General features: G+C 38.4%; 1 protein-coding gene across 1 annotated transcript in view; it reads left to right on the top strand.

Moving 5' to 3' along the window:
- Positions 1-509: 509 nt before the first annotated feature.
- SLC7A6 (solute carrier family 7 member 6) overlaps positions 510-19,132 on the top strand; it is a 30,518-nt gene continuing 11,895 nt past the window's right edge. Inside the window, exons 1-5 of the mRNA XM_075040333.1 lie at positions 510-595; positions 6,930-7,502; positions 10,767-10,892; positions 12,702-12,846; positions 15,389-15,512. Of these exons, the coding sequence (XP_074896434.1) occupies positions 6,971-7,502; positions 10,767-10,892; positions 12,702-12,846; positions 15,389-15,512 (927 nt within the window). The 5' untranslated portion in view covers positions 510-595; positions 6,930-6,970. The remainder of the gene's footprint in view (positions 596-6,929; positions 7,503-10,766; positions 10,893-12,701; positions 12,847-15,388; positions 15,513-19,132) is intronic.

Raw genomic sequence — 19,132 nt, 5'->3', positions numbered from 1 at the left:
GGCCTTCGACGCTCTTAGGCCCCTCGTTTTTGAGCAAACTCATGGGTGTGTAACTTTGTGCCTTGTCATCCCCCCGGGGTTTCACAGGAGCTCTGTGTCCCCGCGGCCCTCACCTCCCCACGGGGGCCTCGGGGTGCAGGCTGGGCCCACCTCCACCTGAGGCAGCCCCGGGGGCAGGCCGCGGGCCCACGGCTCCTCCAGTGAGCCCGGGGTGGAAAAGGCGCCGTTTTCGTACCGTCAGCGCTAAGCCTCTTCTCCATTTTGTGCCTGAGGAAAAGGGGAAGGATGGTGACCGGCCCGGCGACGGTCACCGCAGGGGCGAGGGCTCGCCGCCCTCCTCACCCACGGGGCGCAGCGGGGCTGAGGTAAACCCGGCAAGGTCGGGCGGCAGGGCGGGCCCTGCGGCGTCTCCCTCAGGCAGACGAGGCGGGAGGCAGCGGCGTTTCCTGCCGGGGAGGGGAGGGGAGGCGACGGCGACGGCGGGCCCGGGGCCGTGGGGCGGGGCGGAGCCGAGCGGAGCGGCGGCCATCACGTGTCGTGTGGCAACGAGCGAGCATCCCCGCGACACGCAACGGCGCGGCCGGCAGGAGCGGAGGTAACGTGGGCGGCCGCGCCGCCACAGCCGGCGGGGAAGTCCGGCGGGGCCCCCGGCGACCGGCACCGCGGCGAGGCGCGGTCTCCTTCCCACCTCGGAAGGGAGGCTGCCGGGGCGGCGAGGAGCCCGGCTTGGCGCAGGGGGCTGCCGGCGGCGCAGCCTACGCCGTGCGCGGAGGTTTCCGGCGCGTCTCCGCGCCATCGCCGCCCCTGCAGCAGCCGGGGCCGGCGGCGTTGGCGAGCCGGGCCGGCTGCAGGTGTGCAGGGTGGCAATGCGACAAATGCCGTGGATTTGGTTGTTGTTTTTTTTTTTTTTTAAATGGGTGCCTCAGTGGCAGCACCTGCGGGTGTCTCAGCCCTGACAGCCCCGGGAGGGAAGCGGCTGCCCAGCCGCCTAGCGCTGGGCAGCCGCTTCCCTCCCGGGGCTGTCCAGGAGGCGCGAAATATGTCTGAACCTCGCTTATTTTATAAAGGACAACAGGGTGACCACCGCCTGGGGAGGGAGGAGCGGCCACCGAGGGGCGAAGTGACCCCAAATCCTCCCTCCTGCCGCGCGGCGGCGGGAGCCTGGCGGCCGGTCTCCTCACGCCGTTCCCGCCGGCGACAGCCCGTCGTGTCGTGCATATCCCGACTTGAGGGTGGTTTTCTGGAGCCACGTGTTTTATTTATTTTGGCAGCAGGGGGGTATGAGGGTTGGTACTCAGGTCGGGTTGTAACAGGATGGTTTTTGGTGGTGGGTGCCTGTAATCGTAACTGCTCTGTTCACTAGCGATCGCAGGGAACTGAAGTGGGTTTAGTACTGCCTTCAGGCGAGCATGTCTTTGCTTACTGGTTTTTGGTAGTGATTTTGATTATGTGTTTTTTTAAGTGACATGTATGAAACGCAGGCTGATTTGGTGTGACTAAGTTACAGCTAAGAGTGCACATGGGTATGGATTTGTAGGTAAGCGTGTGCCTTCTGACCTTACTTTTCCTCTTTTTGAGAGGTTCCTACTTCTGTGTCCCAGCATAAAAGATAAGATAAATTGTTTTAACAAACTCTATTATTGTCCCTTCTGTCTTTACCTGGGGCTTATTGTATAAATATCACCAGATGTTCCTCTCATTGCAGCTGCTTCATGCACTCCCAGCCTCACTTTTGTCTAAATCAAGACTGTCTACCACAAAGTCCCTTGTTGTGAGCTTGCTTCTGGTTTTTCCCTTTGAAATATAAAAATAAATTAGAAGTGTGAAGGATATAGTGGCATGTTATTTTCCACTTGTAGCTAGCACAGTTCCCTAACTTTGAAGTTACTTGGTTTGAAATCTAGGTTAATATGACTTAGGTGGATTTGCCTAGGATTGGTACTTCAGGAAATTTTGAAAAGTTTCTGAGACATTGTAACTGAATATCTGTTTGTGAGCTGATTATAGGTCTTTCCCTCATTTAATGTTCATAGTCTTATTCAGGATTTGGCTGAACATGAGGATAGTATGCATATTTGCTGAGCATCTCTTGTTCAGCTGTGTCACAGGTCTGTATAGTCAGGGCTTACTGCCATCACTGATAAACTAACAAGTGAATAATTGACATAGTAACTTCTCTTTCATACCTTTTTACATGATAAACACACCTTGTCCTTTTTTAAAAAATGGATGTTGCAACCAATTCTATTCGATCAAAGGTTTATGTTGTTTTTTATAACGCTAAAGATGTTTTAAAGTTGTGTTTGCATATGTGAGCACAAAAGACTCGGTTGAACAGATTAGATCTTTACATTGGGAATTGCTTTTGTTGCAAGCGCTTCCTGTCTGCTAACTGTATGTATGGCAGGGAAGTGATTCTTCTCTCACCAGAAACAAGAAGAATGCATACTAGACAAACTCTAAGCCTTTCCCACTTAAATGTTCAGACTATGAGGTTCCTAAATGTATACATTGCAAGGAATAGGCATTTCTGGGACTTAACAGCCTTTGCTCTGTTGGTGCTTAACTCCCTGAAGACTTTCATGCTGTTTGCCTGTGTAGGGCAATCTTGACTCTTACCCTAAGGGCCAATCTTTGTGTTCAGAAATAGGAGTTTTACAGCTGGTATATGTGAATAGTCTAAGTATATATGTAAAGCTATGTTACAACAAAAGCTGGTTTATGCAATCAAGACAACTGTGGAAGACAGAGGCAAGAACACTATAAATCTTTGCTAATGAGCAGTTATTGTACAAGAGTATAGCAAAAGGTAGTAAGCTTTTAGCAGTTTGGTATTTCACTTTGGTCATTAGCCCACTTTCACCCAAAATTGAACAAATGACAGGTCAGCTGCTGCCCTGCTGAGTGGGAGAGAGGGGATCTTAGCAGATGGTTCCTCTTTCCCTTCTCTTGAAGGAGGGCCATCCTGTAATGCAGTGTTAGTACTTTGCTAACTGCATATTAACCTTCATTAGCTCCTCTGGGTACATGGCCAAAGTTTGATAGGCCTTATCAGAATATATATTTTTGGTGAGACAATGAAGAGATCCTAGTTCCAGGTCTCTCTGTCCTGATTTTGTATTAAAGATTTCTGTATCAACAGCAGTGTCATTTCAGTAAAAAAATCTTACGCATATCAGCAAAAAGATTCCTCACAGCTGCAATGATCAGCACAAAAAAGCGTTTAAGGCTTTGTATTGCCCAAGGGTGAGCAATGAGGAAGTCCATGTGTTAGCTTGGGTGAAGGCGTAAGCCTGCATTAGCCATAGCAGTCCTGTGGCAAGACTTTGGCAGCATTAGAGATTGTTCCAACAGTGGTTTTAGCTGCAGTATTGTAGGACTGTTGTATGGTAGAAAATACATATTATTTGTCTCTGGTTCTTCTCTTCCAAGCCTGTCTTCTGTTTCCACAGAAGTAATGTGTTGTGACAGAATCATGAATTATAATACATGTGGTTTTTTTCTCTATATTGCTAATCTTGACGTAGCTTCAGTTTTCTCTAGTCCCTGCTGTCCCTCTTCCTTTGTAGGTTTTTTGGTGTTTTTTTTTCAGTTGGTCAAAGCTGCTGAGTTTAGTTTCAGTTAAGATTAAGTGAAGTGCTTGTAGGAAAAAAACTGCCAATAGCTTTGTTTCTGCCATAGAGGTGGTGTAATAAGACACGTGACTTAGGGAAATAAGTAATTCCTGCCCTGAAGGCTTTAAGGATACAAAACAAGGATAGAGAAGAGAATGAAATGCCAGATCTTGAGTGAGCTGTTGCACACACCTTCATACAAATCCTATTTGTCAGCAGATACCTGAAGTTGGGAATAACAAAAGCAGACTCAGAGAGGGAGAAAGAGTTTGGGGGGACAAAACAAGCTAGGTTGAGAGATACTGTGGTTGTTCTTTCCTGGGTAGAGTAGGGCAAGAAACAGTCAAGGTCATCAGTAATAAAATTGTATAGAACTGCAGCCACATGCTGCTAATTGACCTGCAGGCATTTGAACAGTGACAGGGTCTGTGGTTACAGGTAATTAAATGTACTTCTGAACTTCAGACCATGAGGTAAATCACGGTGACTCTTAGTGCAAAACTGCCTGTGTATGAATACATCAGATTTTATTTGATTTGAGTGATTCAATTAATTTGAATCAAATCAAATCATCAAAATGCCCAATTATTCAAAGTAATGTTTATGCTTCTGACCAAGTCGTACTTTCCAGGAAGAAACGTGAATGATGACTAGGACAAGTGCAGGAAGAAATCGTAAAGCTGTGTAGTTATCACTAAAATGATGTTTTACATCCATGAGTCAGTTCTTAACACATTACTCAGTTTTATCCTTTAGCTGGAAGGGCTGAGAATTAACATGGAATATTTTCAAACTGGCAGTCAGATGTCATAATAATAGCTGTAGTATTCTTATTTTTTCCACTGACATTTTTCAGAGTGATTTGCCTTCTGAAATAGATTTGCAACTACTGTCCAAGTCAAAATAGAAATGAAAAGACTAAATTTGGAGTTGAATGTTATTTTTACGGGTCACAAGTGTTCTTTAAATGCACTTCTTATGGTCAAATTAGTCATGAAGACATCTACTTTGATTATTTGTCCTGCTGTTTTACACTTTTATGCTTTCTGATGATTGCATCATAATTGCAATTGATTATTATAATAATTTATATTCATTTATACAGTAATAACTGAACTTTCTTGTAAGGCAAACCAAATAATCTTACAAGCTCATAGGCCACATGTCTTTTTGAACACTTAGCTCTATTACACCAATAACAGAAAATCGGCTAGTATGTGGTTGGAAATGAATTTGGCACAAAATAGATGGAAGAGTAAATAACAAGGAGAACTGGTAACAACTGGTGAGATTAATTTGCTTTTGTTTTCCTTTGCCATTTTGGGCACACTCACCTGTAGAGACTGTGTGGATACCTCTCTCCTAATGAGTGTAATTTTGTTGGGAGATGCCTCATTATAACACTCCAGCTTTTAAGTTCTGAAATAACAAAGTTTATTTTCTGGAAGGTTAAAAATTTTTAGTCTAATTAAAAGTGTGAAATTTGATGGCTTGTAATGTATGTGTGACACTAGATAAGATGTTGACTCATGTATAAATGATAAAATATATATTTAGTAATTAACCATCTTTAAAGTATTTCTTTGAAATATTGATGGGAAAATTAATCAGAAGGCATCCGACTAAACAGATAGCTGATTTCATTTTACATGATTTAAAATAACATAGTCTCTATTTTAATGTGAAAAAAGCCAGAAGATTCATGAGTTGGAGATGAATGATGTAATGTGTTTCAGTAAATGGTTTGTACTCCATTTCAGTAGAATCTACTTTTTTATTGATTGAAAATATTCTTTATCATTTTCACATATTTAAAACTATTCTAGTTCAGGGATGTCACGTCAGGATTTCTGTACTGTAGTATACAGGTGTTGGCTTTTTAATAAAGGAAGAGTATGAGTATTAAGTTTTCCCTCCAGAAAGCTGTACCTCTAACTGCATGAGCAAAACCTTGTATGTTTGTATGTCGCTAGATGCATAGATACGTATGTAGTTTGGGTGATTGCATACTGACCTTGCAAAATCCCCATACTCGGGGTTTTTGTTCTCTTAGTTGACAAGTTTACTGTTGGAATAACAAAACCTTTTGTAAAATTAGTGTTAGCCCAAAGAAGCACAGAATTTCCCCCCCCTCCCCCTGCTAGATCAGCTGCTTTATTCTAATTGACCCAGACTTTTTAATTTTTCTGTTCTATAGTAAATGCCTGAAGTGTACACAGAGGGTTTAATGAGGGGCAGGGCAAATGAATGGTACTGCATTCTGGTAATTATGTAGGGCCTATTCTTTGTGCAGCTGATAAACTAGTAATCAAAGGTACATTTGCAATTTAAGCTGGTTTCCATACAAGACTGTTCCTTGAATAGAATATTTCTTTCCTGAACTTATATAAAATGGGCCTTATTTAGAATTACTGCTAATTACCAGTATATTCGTGTGCTGATAAATTTTTTTAGCAGTAACTTGCTTTTGGAAGGCATGGGAGAATTTCCTGGGGGTTTGAGAAGAAGGTGATTCTTTTCCAAATGGTCAATTCTGAAGCAGAGGAAAATGCTTATTTCATTTCTGTGTTCTTAGGTAATGTTAAATACAGTTGCTAATGGAATAATTTGGATAGAAAGTACTGTGGGTTTTTTCACGTACAGCCTACACTCTGAGGTAACTCCAAGAAATGGGGCAGTGGGAACTGGGACCGGTTTTGTGGAGGAGGGAGGGAGTGAACTGTAGTATCAGTTAAAAGTCAAGAGTTGAATCAAGGGGATTCTGGAGTAAGTATCTCTTCATATTAACCCTAGGCAAGAGCCCATGCTGTGTTAATAGAATGTGCAACCCTGTTACTAGACCACTTATATCACTTATAACTTACATGTGTTAAGTCCAATAAATTGATTGATTTTTTTAGTACTGAAATAAATCTTATGTTCATGCTTAGAACTTCCAGCTTGGTCTTCCTCTGCTTGCTTTTCTGTATCACCTCACTTTGCTTCTATCTGTTCTTTCTTCCTTTTCAACATTGGAATCCCTCAATTCTGTCCTTCCTATGTTTTTGTTTTGATTTGTTTTCATAAAGGTAGAAGTTCCTTTCTCAGCTTAAGTTATAATGGAATTTGTCTCTTGCTCTGTGTATGTTGGTTTTTTAGTTTATTTTAACTATGCATAGATTTACCTTTGTGTAAGGAAACATAAGAATTAACAAAAAGGGATTTCTCCATTTACATATGTAAATCATAGGGTGAAAAGGTGAAGAGAATATTTGGCAAGAAAATCCTGGGATAAAAAATTTTGTAATGATTTCAGGTGTCTATATTTTGTTTTAGATTGTGATTTGGAGTCTTGGAGAATTCAGAGTCTTTCCACAATGGGAGAAAGGACAGATTGTACGAAGTCACATAGTTCACTGGCTGAATACAGCCCCGTCAGTAAATCAGACAGGACAGATCCAAGTGACAGCTGTGAAATGCAGGATGGAAACCAAAATACAATGCAACTGAAGAAAGAAATATCTTTGATAAATGGGATAAGCCTTATAGTAGGCAACATGATTGGTTCAGGTATCTTTGTCTCTCCCAAAGGAGTTCTCATCTACAGCAAATCTTATGGATTGTCTCTAATAATTTGGGCAATTGGAGGGATTTTTTCAGTCTTTGGAGCTCTCTGCTACGCTGAACTTGGAACCACTATTACAAAGTCAGGAGCCAGCTACGCGTATATCTTGGAGTCTTTTGGGAGCTTCATTGCTTTTATTCGTTTGTGGACCTCACTCCTAATTGTTGAGCCAACTAGTCAGGCGATTATCGCTATCACCTTTGCTAACTATATAGTTCAACCTTTCTTCCCTTCTTGTGATCCTCCATATTTGGCTTGCCGTCTCATAGCAGCTGCTTGTGAATGTAAGTATTTCTTGAAATTTACTATGCTAATTTTTTTATCCAGGATTAAGTTTTATTAAAACAAATCCTACCAAGTCCCAGAGTTGTTGCATACTGAATCTGCAATGGTTTGAGTCACAGTGGGGAAAAGAACAATTTCCAGCACATGAATAACTCACAGGTATTCACCCAGTGAATTACCATTTTCTCATTCAGAAGCAGAACAAGGTATTTAACTCTTCCAAGTTTACTTACATGGCAAAAATGGGGAAAAAGTTTGTTTTCCTGCAGAGAGGTATATTAAATGAAACCTCAAGATACTTTTGGTGTGGTCTAAGAGTTGTTGCAGAATAGCTCTTATGCTATAAATTCTGGTGTAATTTATTTTAAAATAGCTTCTCAATGTAGACATACTTAAGTAATTACTTTGGTAGGGTTTCAAAAGGTCATTCATTCAAGATTATTCTTTATGCTTGTGATTACCTGTAATATCAGTACAACAGTACCTGTTGTAAAGCTGTTTTGAAAAGTGGAAATTTTGTATGCACATAAAGCATTGAAATATTTTTAATCAGATAGCCAGCTCTGTTAGTCAATATAGAAGAACAACTGTCCACGTGCTTCAAATCAGGACTGTTCTGCTGTATCAAGAGAGTGAAACTGTATGACTGTACTGTGTGTGTCATTTAATTTTAGGTATTTCCTACTGAAAGTGTTTATATGCATATTTTACATTTACAGTAAACAGTGAAAAATGTATTCCAGAAAGTCTGTCATGTCATGTCCTTCATCATGTACTGATCAGTCACCATGTGCTGTGGAGCCTGCCATCGCTATTGACATGATGCTTTTATCATAAAGCTAATACAGAACTTGGGGTTTTTTACTGCCAACAATATGCTACAGGGAGGAGATGTGCGGCTCCTAGCTGGTTCCTTTTTGAGGCAACAGGGAATCTGTTGAAATAGCTCTAATGTTCCTTATTACAGTTGTCTATGCAGGACTAGAAGAGGGGAAAGACAGAGAGAGCAGCAGTGTGTGCTTCAAATATTTGACCTCTAACTAGCTGTGAACATTATAGCTTCTCTTTCCATTTTTGTAAGTTAATTTGTTTACTGTTGGAAAAGCACTAATGTGCTGGTTCAGGTCCAGGTAGTGCGAAGAATAATCACAAACTTCTTCCAGAAAATCTGTCAGCTTACTCAGTTCTGTTCCCTGTGTCTCCCTCCTCCCTTCCAAATGTATGTCCACACTTCATTATGACAACTTCAGGAAAGAAATGAAGAACATGTAATGTCATGTTCACATTCCTTAAACAGATACTGTCCCAAGGTATCCTGGCACAGGTTCAGGAGTGTGGTGGAATCTGCTCTTCCATGTAAGGTATCTCACATTTGAGGGGAGTTAGCCCTTCTAAAAAGCAGTTTGTCAAAAAGCAAGAAATTAAGACAAAGTGATTAAAACAATTATATAGTAGATGTAGAAAGGCAACGTGATGCCTTCTACACTTGCTGCTAAGAGAGAGGATTTAGCACCTTTTTCTTTAGTGGAGACATGTGACAGCAAGATCACTCTCATGTAGGTGGAACAACTTACTTTAACGGTCCATTTTATGGTTTAAATGGTTGTTCTACCCTGCTCTAGGGGTCAGTGCTGAGACTCTCACTCCTACTCTACAACTTAATGTAGCTGGTCTGTTAAAGCCTACACTTCTCCCTGGCCTGGCAGGGCTGATGTGTGTCCAATCCTTAGCTCTGGATACAATTAATACTTCATTAATGAAGTTGCTGGGAGTGGAAGTCTGAACATTGGTTAGGTAAGAGATTGTATGTGAGAATGGGTGGGTTTGTTGGAGAGTTTCTTTTTGTTGTTTTTTTTTTTAAACTGTAGTAATAACAATAGTAGATCTAGTGTGAAATCGCTCCTAGTGTTACACAGCATTACTTGTCAATCATTTTGGCAAATAGAGGTGGCATCTGGTGCTACAGAACTAAACTTGACAGTTCTCAGGAACTTTAAGTAGGTTAATGATAATTAAGTTGAAGAAAACATGAGAGAGTAATTTTAGTGAGAGAGAGGGAGGGGATGTGGCTTATTCAGATTCTTAGCTTTCTTTTTTTTTTTCTTTTAAGATAGCAGAGACAGACTAGCATTTCATCTGAAGTAGAGACCAAGCCCTAACTCACTAAGGAGTTAACAATAATTATTCCCAATGAAAGTTGCTTAAAAAAAAAATAATTAATGGCCGAAATAAACCCTGTGAGCAAATACTCCATAGATAATACTGATCATTAGTACTGAAGAGCAGAGACCAAGCAGAGTTGTTTTTTTCCTGAGGGCTCTTCAGGAGCTGCCAGCAGTCCTGACTTTTGAAATTTGATACAACTGGGTTTTTTTTCCCCTCATCTTGCCAAGCTCAGTGGAGTCTCGTTCAGCTATTCCACTTGGCCAGACTGTCTAGTATACTAGTGCCATGCTTTTGAGATCCTTACCTTTCTTTTGTTATCTTTTTAAAATTATTACTTTTCTATTTGGTAACCGTGCTATGTACTTGTGAAATCTGAAAGTCTCATTTCAAGTTCCGTTACAATCTTGTGACGTACGTCTGATACTAATTTATTTTGGGATAGACAGAGAAATATACTCAGAATACTCATTACTTACTACCAGTTCTTTAAAATCCAGATTAATGTTGCATTAGCTGTAAAGCATGTTATTCGGTCAGATCTGTTCTAACCTCTCTTAGTAATACAGTTTAATACAACTGGAAAAGAGTATTGAATCACTTGTGACCATATTCAGTATTGCAGGTACTCCATGGATGTTGAACTCATCCTCAGCCTAACAAGGAAGGATAAAAAAACTTTTCAAAAACTACTTTAATATGTTTACCTAAAGGAATTTCTAGATAATCTTTCATTTATCATAACAATATTGATACATTGAAATGAATTATTTCATGTAATGGTTTCTTTACTTTCAGGATAGTTGCAGAATGCAGCTGATGAGAGGTAGTGTTAGGAAAATGGGCATGTAATCAGAGAAGGTGAAGGTCTTTCCTTCCATCTGTTGAAACAGAGTGTTTAGAACATCTGTTTTCTACTGTTTTGTTGCAACCAATGTGTTTTCAGTATCAGTATATTTTGCTTAGTTTAACCTAAGTGTAACAGGTAAGTGCATATTTAGATTGTAATTTAAAATCTTTGAAAAATTAGTTAAACTGAGTATTGTTCAAATAGTATTTTAATTTTTCTTTTTTCTTCTCCCCACTTCCCCTCCCCCCAGGTCTTCTAACATTTATAAATTGTGCCTACGTTAAATGGGGAACACGGGTGCAGGATATATTTACTTATGCTAAAGTTACTGCTCTTATTGTCATCATTGTAACCGGACTTGTTAAAATATGCCAGGGTAAGCTTACAAAATTAAAGCAAAGGTTTGTATTTATCAGTTAAACTGAGTAACTGTTTTAAAGACTGTCAAATACCTCTGTATGTGTTATCAAATGCCTCAGTACAGGCATAATATAGCTACTTTGAAAACACCAATAATACCAATGTTAGACATTATCATGATATTATATCATGAGAAGCTATCCTATCTCAGTTGACTTTGAACTGTGTGAAAGAAGGTAACTGATAGCTCAGCAATGTTGAGCAATTTACAGCCTGCAGTATGGAATAATAAAGGAAATGAAAACAGCAAAATACAGAGTTAGCAAAATACGATGGGAGTAGAGGAAGCTGTAAATTTCTGTAAGGAGCATACTACTTTACAATGAGATCAACTGAATAATATTTTTACAAAATGAATTTTGTGCAAGTCTGAAAGTGACTGAACTTAAAGCAAAAATAGATTTGTAAGAACGTGTAAGTAGATTTGTGAAACAGTAGCTCTTTTTTTGTTCAGATCCTGAGTTCTGTTATAGCTGTTGAGAATTAGAAAGTTGCTGGGGTTTTGGATTTATGTGTCGTGGTTTTTTTTAATTTGTATGTGTGTTGGGCCTTCAAGTTAGAAGAATTCTGAACTTAGTTTTGTTCTTAGCCTTTCCTTTCAGGAGAATTTATTAGTGTGTTAGCTTAAAAAAAATTACCCTGCTTTCAAAGCTGCCTTAAAGGTCTTTCCTTGGCAATCTGGCAATTTGTGTCCTTTGCTCCAACTGGTTATTGTTGAAAGTCCATGAGCAAGGTAATTATTGTGAATGGAGCAAGAATATGCATATGTGAGCACCTTGCTAGAGTATTAATCCTTAGCACATCTGCCCATCCCTTGTTCTGTAGATACTGAGCTTGTTCACTACTAACTTCCTTGACATTTGTTTCCCTTCTCAATTTCTAACTCAGTAGTTACTCTGCCTGTGTCTGTGCCAAGGCAATAGTAATGTCTTATTAGGATAAAAAGTAGGGAAGAGAAATAAGTGAAGGCATTTTAGAGGCCTCAAATATTTGCCTGGCCAGTTTTGATGAAGTCTAAATGTTTCACGATGCATAGTACAGGGCATGTTTTGGAGTTACATGGTAACTCACCTTTCTGTATTCAGTGTTTTTGTGTGTGTGTCTGTATATGCAAAATAGTCTGAATATATAAAACTGGTATTGATGAGCTTGTCTTCATTGGCTTCAAGTCAAAAGACGGCAAAAGTTTGCACAAAAAAAATATGCTTTTTCTCTTAGCTTGGGAAAATTTTATCTCAAGTAACAATAATATTTTATGTTCTGTTAATTATTCTCAGTTTTCTATTTTTAATAGCTAAGACTTAAAACATCCATTTAGGTTTGGGTTTTTTTTTTGTCGTAGTTATCTAAATAAACTGAATCTTTGTTTTCTGTATAGGCTAAATGATTGAAAATTTAAAAATATATAGAGTGGATTATTTTATAAATATATATGTTATAAAAAATACCCTTAGCCTGAGTACTGTCATTGACAGTTCTTTGTAGCTTAGTCTGAGCTTAATGTTCCTGAACTTTTTGTACCATTGTGGACAAACTAGGTGTTTAATTATAGAACATTGTCATCCACAGAGCATAATTTTTAGTAGTTTAAATGCTATGTATATTCTCATGGCTGAATCACAGAGTAGAATTGGCAAAAGTGCTTAATAAGCGCCTTTGAAGGAATTAGGGTTTGTGAGGTTTTTTGTATTTGTGTGTCACATTGAAAAAAATTACTTGCTGTACTTTATTATCCTGTACTTCATAGCATCTCTTTCACACGCAGGACATTCATCGCACTTTGAGAACTCTTTTGAGGGATCCTCTTTTGATATCGGAGACATTTCCCTCGCACTCTATTCTGCCTTGTTCTCTTACTCTGGTTGGGATACGCTCAATTTTGTAACAGAAGAGATCAAAAACCCGGAAAGGTAAATGATTTGAGCTTTCTAAATCTGGGTATTTCCCAAATTGCTTGTTTGTGGCTGTCTTTCACTAACGAGTTCTGAGCTTATACTGAAATGAGTAGAACTGCTCTGCACTTAGATGGTAAGGCTGTGAACAGCCACACTCAAAGATTTACTAGTTTTTAACTCCATTAAAAATGAAAAGAAAAAAAAAAAGAGGAAAAAAAAAGATAAGTCTGGAAGATTGCAGGATGCTGTATTCAGTGCTTGATAAGCTTTCAGTTCAAGATGTTTTACTGTTTATTACAATAGGTGTTAATATTGCAGTGAAACAAAGTATAGTCCGTGCTATGTTTATCTGTGCAATAATTCTGATTTCTTATTTAAGAATGTTACCTTTTCCATGAATTTATGCTCTAGAAGTGTGACTGAATAATCTTGTTCAGTTGTGAGTCTGTAAGCAGATACCTTTATGTTAAAAATAGAATCCCATTTGATCATTTTTACTTCCTATTATAAGCAACAGCTCAGATTGTTACAACCAAAAGATAAAGAATGGAAGAGAGATTTTTCTTCAATTCTCCCAACTGATTTTGACTTTGCTGTTTGTTGTTACCCCTGAGTTCTATGCTGTGCATTTATTTAACCAGGAAAGTTACCTATTAAAAAGGTAAAATAGCAGATAAGAATTTTAACTCCAAATATAGCTATTTTTAGTCAGACTGAATTTCAGGTTGACAGTGTTTCCTTAAATTGTCTTGCAAAGATTTGTTATACGTATTCAGAAGAGATATATGTTTTGTGTTTGCATCAGTCATTTGATCCTTCAAATTGTTTTTTTTTTCCACTGAAAGAGCTCCCCTTTCTGAGTGCTGTTGCAATGCCTTTTCAGCCTTTTAAAGTTAGTGTATTGTTCTGTGTTATCAGTTGGATAACTCTTGTATTAGATGTATTGTTTTGAAAAATAGTTTTTTTTACAGGATATTTAGCTGATGAAAATTTCTATTGCTATTTATAGGCATCAGTGCCTAATACAAGCTTTGTTCTTGGTAACAATTGTAGCTGATAAAGTGGACTTCAGATTTCAGCTTTCTACATTGACAATTCTTGGGAATAATGAGGTGTTTTAGACTTCTATAAAATTACTCCAAGAATTACATATTTTTCATATTCACTTGGTTCATAGTGCCCTCATGCTTGTCCAGTGAATAGTTGCAATCCAGAAGTTAAATTTGAAATAGTCCCTTGGCTTTAATCTTGGGTGATGCAAAGTCCTTAAAATGCCATTTCAGCTTTTTGCTACATTACATAACATTTCTGAATTAATTTCTAAGTGGTTTTCTAATTCTGTTTCTTCTCTGCACTGAGGTTCACAGGTGTCTTACTGTGAGTGTGCAACCTGGAAGCAGAGTCAGAACTCCCAGTTACTAATTTACTGATGTATATGGGGGGTTGTGGTGTGTGTTTGTTTCTCTGCTTCCACAACATCAGACAGACCCACCTGGAGTTCTGGGCCTCAGGAAATTTTTGAGGAAACTTCCTAAGTGCATTTCATTTTTCTGCTTTGTTGAGTTTTTGTTGTTTTTTTGTTGTTGTTATTGAAAACTGTGTTCATGGCAAATGCTCATCCATGTCACCATGTCATGTTTGATTTCAAACTGGGCAAATGCGAGAGTAACACTCTCAGTTCTGCTTTCCCTTTTGAGACATTTGAATATCCCTGCAAGCTTTGGGGAAAGAATGAGGCTGAGAAAAGCCAAAGCCTAAAACTGAAAGTTTGCTTCTGCTTCTGCTCTGCAGAGTTTCTGCCTGAGGAGCTGCAGACTCAGGGCTGTGAATTTCTCTCAGCTTTAAATTAAATCTTACCTGTTTACATCTAGAGGTTTGCAGTGTTTTCATGTTACTCTAGACTTTTTTCGTATTACTTTCTAGACATATGTTTGCTAGTAAGATCCACCACATCCCAAGATTCACAGCTGTGTAGCAATTTTGGATCTGCCCTCTGTGTCTGTACTTTCTGCAGTTATACAGCCCAGTTAGTTTGTTCTCTGCAGTGATGAGTGCAAATGAGAAGATCAGTGTGGTTCAGTTTAGTGGATCTCCTTGCATCAGTTCTAGAAGTAGGTGCTAGAAGAGCAGCAGCATTCCCCAGGGAGAATGACTGCAGTGACTCAGAGCTCTGCTCCTTTGGGTTCTAGTTGTGGTAATTAACATGGCCAGTAGGAAATAATTTAAAGCATGTAAATTTGAAGGCTGTTTTTACGGATCTGGAAACCCTGAAGTTAGGGTACTTGAAGAGCAGTTGCATAGAATCCCTTTTTACACATAATTTAGTTTTTAAGTTATTGCAAAAAATCTGGGTTTTTTTTCCAGTGTTCTATATTAGAATTTCTAGTTTTAAAAGAAACTAAACTCTTCCAGAGATACTTGTTTTGAAATCTTTATTCCATCCTCATACACTTTATCTTTAAGGTAAAGCATGCAAATATATGTTTATTCTGTTATTAATGGATTTTTTTTTTCCCCTGGGTTGTGGGGTTTAGTTTTTTTTCTTTTTGTCTTACAGGAACTTGCCACTGGCTATTGCAGTGTCTATGCCAATTGTGACTGTTATCTATATTATGACCAATATAGCTTACTATACAGTGCTGGATGTCAAAGCCGTTCTTTCTAGTGATGCTGTGGCAGTGGTAAGTTGGCCATGTGGTATTTTGCTATATTATTCACTTTTCACCTTTTAGGGATGCATTTCATTTTGAGGAACAGAACAGGAAAAATCCCTAGTTTATTAGAGTACTTCACTGAATACAGGAGGACAGAACAACTCATCATGAGCAATTTAATCTTAAATAGAAAAGCAGTTAATGAAATCACATATAATAATAGTATCAGATTTATTAAAACAAGCACAGATGCATCGTGTAATGTATTTTGCAAAGACACTAATTAGACTTGTGCACTTTCAGCTGATTGTAAATTAGACTTATTAGTATGTGGTTGTCTTCTCTGCTCCTTTATGCTGCAGTATTTAGAAAGCTGGAGCAGTATGCAGAACAGTGTTGGATGGAGCTACATTCTATTGAGCTAGTAATTGGTGCAATGCAAATCTGTAAATGGATATATCACAGCTCAGCTATGACAAAGTTTAGCTTTGTATCTCCTTTTTAATAACATAAATCACTGTCTTTCCAATATTGTATTAATTCCAACAACTTTTAATATATTGAAATTCATTATTTTTTTATATGGATGGAAGTTTGAATCCAATTAAAATATATAAGCTTCTTAAAGTAAAAGCTGGTCAAATCATGTTTTATACTTAAAGCTAATCATTCAACAATAGTGAAGGGGGTTTTTCACCCTCTAGCTAGTGAATTAATTGGATAGTACTGGTTACTATGTCCTTTAGAATTGAGACTTGGAAAATTAATCTTCTTTTTGGCTATTTAAATTGGAGGAAAAGAAATAGCTTTCCTCCCTTTTAGATTTGCAACTGGCTTCTAAAATTTAAGTAGTTGGACAATAGGCAGAGAGTTTTAAATACATCAAAATGAAGGACGTATTCACTCTGTTCCCAATTATTATGATTGAAAACTAGCTTAACAAATCAGCAAACTCTTGTTTTGGGTGTTTAGCAGATGGTTCTGCAAAAGCACTTACTTGACTTTCTTTCAAACTTGATTAGTGTAAGCTTTCAAAATAGTTTATGGTAAATGTGAGCTGTAACTTGTTATTTCAAATGTAATTATGCAGATGTTTATTTCAAAATGTATTGAAAATAAACTTTAATTCTTTGCCTCATTTTAGCTGGAATATGAAAATACAAAACTGTCATAAAATATATTGTGAAACATTTGGTAAAACGCTTCAGAATGAAACAAAACAAGACATGGACAGAAAATATTTCATTTTGAATAAGCTAAGGGGTAATAAAATCTCCAGGAATATTTGTTTCTGTTGTAGGCTATAGTATCCCATATAAAGTACCTTCCAGTGACTGATAATGGAATTTTTAATTCTTGTCTATAATTAATTAATACAGACAAAACTAAAAGCCAATCACAGTCCACTGTCTGTCCTGACCTCTGTAAAGCAGCACACTATTGTTTTTTTTCTAACAAAGACTTGGAAAATACACTTCTTTGACAGCAATGAAATTCTCCAATCCAGCCTATCCCCTAAGAGTATTCTGTGCGTACTCTACTGTTCCTGCCCTTAGTCATCAGAGAGGTTTATGCAGCCATGTGGTGAATGGGATCAGGAAAACTGATCCACCCTGGGAGACTGGGGGAGTGATTCACTGTGGGCCTGTCCAATGTGTGTTGCTGTACACAGGAAGTGGTAGCACTGCAGCAGCAATCGGAGGCCAGATAAAGGAGGGATGACGGATGCCTGAACCTTACTACACCTGTGAAACCCAGGCCTAAGTTTTTATGATTTTATATACACTTCATTTAATTGTTCTTTGACATTGTTCTTGACCAAAAGTGAGTATATATTTGGTTTTTTTGGTGTGTATATACTTTTATGTATATACACGTGCTGTGTAATTTTATATGAAACTGTAATTCTCAGAACTGGACAGATCAGGTCGTCTTCTCTAGTATAGAATGCATCCAGACGTGGAAGAGAAAAAAGAAAGACTTAGGAATCAAGACCTTAATCAATCTAATTGCATGCAGAGATACTGGCTGACCAGGATAAGAATGAAAAAATATGTTTGTGATTTCCAGAGTTATTAGGGGATTTATGGTTTGTGCTAGTTTTAATGGAACTTAACCGAATGAATGACTTTGGAAGTCTAGAACTGTGCTTTTTCACTAGATCTCAGGATTGCCAAGTACTTGCACTTAAAAGCTTAACTAATGTTCTATCTGCTCATCTTTGCTGAGATGTCTCACTGGCTGGCAAACAATGGTCTTCTGATTGCCACTACTTATATGCCTTTTAGAATGATAAGGTGAAAGTGCAGCTGAAGTTTAATACCTAATACATCACTCATTGCTGATATAAATTTAATTACCCAGTTTTATGAAACCAACTTTAGGCTTGATCTACTAATACATTAGCAAGTAGTGTGGACCTCCAGAAGGATGTCAATAGAGTGGAACAGTTGACACTGAGGACCTGACATGCACACTATTCATACTTCAGGGGTATTTTACTTTGGACTACCTCTAATGAGGTCCTGTGGACTGAATGCTTATGTGTGGTGGGAGTGCAGTAGGTACTCTTTTGAAGTTCATCTTCCAATTTAGCCTCTTCTAAAAGGCAAGCTCCCTTTAGCTGTGATATTAAACAGTGTGAACCAAAAAGCAGTAAGTGGCAGTATTGGGGAGAGTTGCTTCAAAGGTGCACTTGCAGTTCAAATTAAAACACTCATAATGCACCCATAGCTTTCTAGTGAATAGGAAGAAAAAAAAGAGCTAATGACTGTAATGGTCTGTATTTGAAAACCCTCCATTTAATACAGAAATGTAAAAATCTTCATGGTGAAATTTCTCTGAGTGGTGGAAGAGAGTTTTATCCTCAGTGGAATCTTTTAGAAAACTTAGGGCATTGTGGTCAGTGGATGAATGAAGAAAGGAGATGAGAATTAAGCCATTCAAAAAACTAATCTGATGAAAATGAGCCATGTTGATCTGCTCACATATTCTACATGTGATATATGATACAGATTGCTGTAGTTTCCTTATTGTGCTTTATGTAGTTTTAGGGTGAAAATTACGGTAATGATTTTTTAAAGAAACATGGTAATAATATTGCTGCATTTTAGAGTCTTTTGTGTAGTAAAGCAGCAGTTAAATTTAATCTTTCCTTGTTGCTATTTTGGGAAGGAAGGGAGTAGCTTTCTCCTATTCATTTCAGTCAAGAGGCTTCGAGCTAGAAAGCGGGAGGAAAGCTATTTCCAGTTTCTAAATGATGAGAGTAAAAGTTGTATGTAAAAGAAATACTAGTAATAGTGTATCTTTGCACATCACCTTGTGTACTGTTTTTCTTGGTGGCTGGGAGGTGAACAAGGGATGATTCAGAAAAAAATGATAAAATGTCCTTCTTTTACTTTAGTATTAGCTTCATTATGGTATAGTCTCAGTGTTGGGGCTAAGAAACTAATTTTTTTAGCTCTTTTTTGTTGACGTAATTTAAATAATACAGCAACAGCTAGCTTAGAAGTTCTGCAAATGCTCTTCAGATGGTTGCTGATCATGTAAAAATCGCTTCCTTTTTCAAAGATTGCTGTCAGTTTCACAGTTGACTTCTGTTTTACCTCCTTAGGCAAACCATCACAACCCTTACTGGTTTTTGCATG

This window comes from Buteo buteo, chromosome 11, assembly GCF_964188355.1.
Source record: "Buteo buteo chromosome 11, bButBut1.hap1.1, whole genome shotgun sequence".
NCBI classification, from domain to species: domain Eukaryota; kingdom Metazoa; phylum Chordata; class Aves; order Accipitriformes; family Accipitridae; genus Buteo; species Buteo buteo.
Note: the sequence above shows the minus strand (reverse complement) of the source record. Positions and strands in the feature narration are given on the sequence as shown.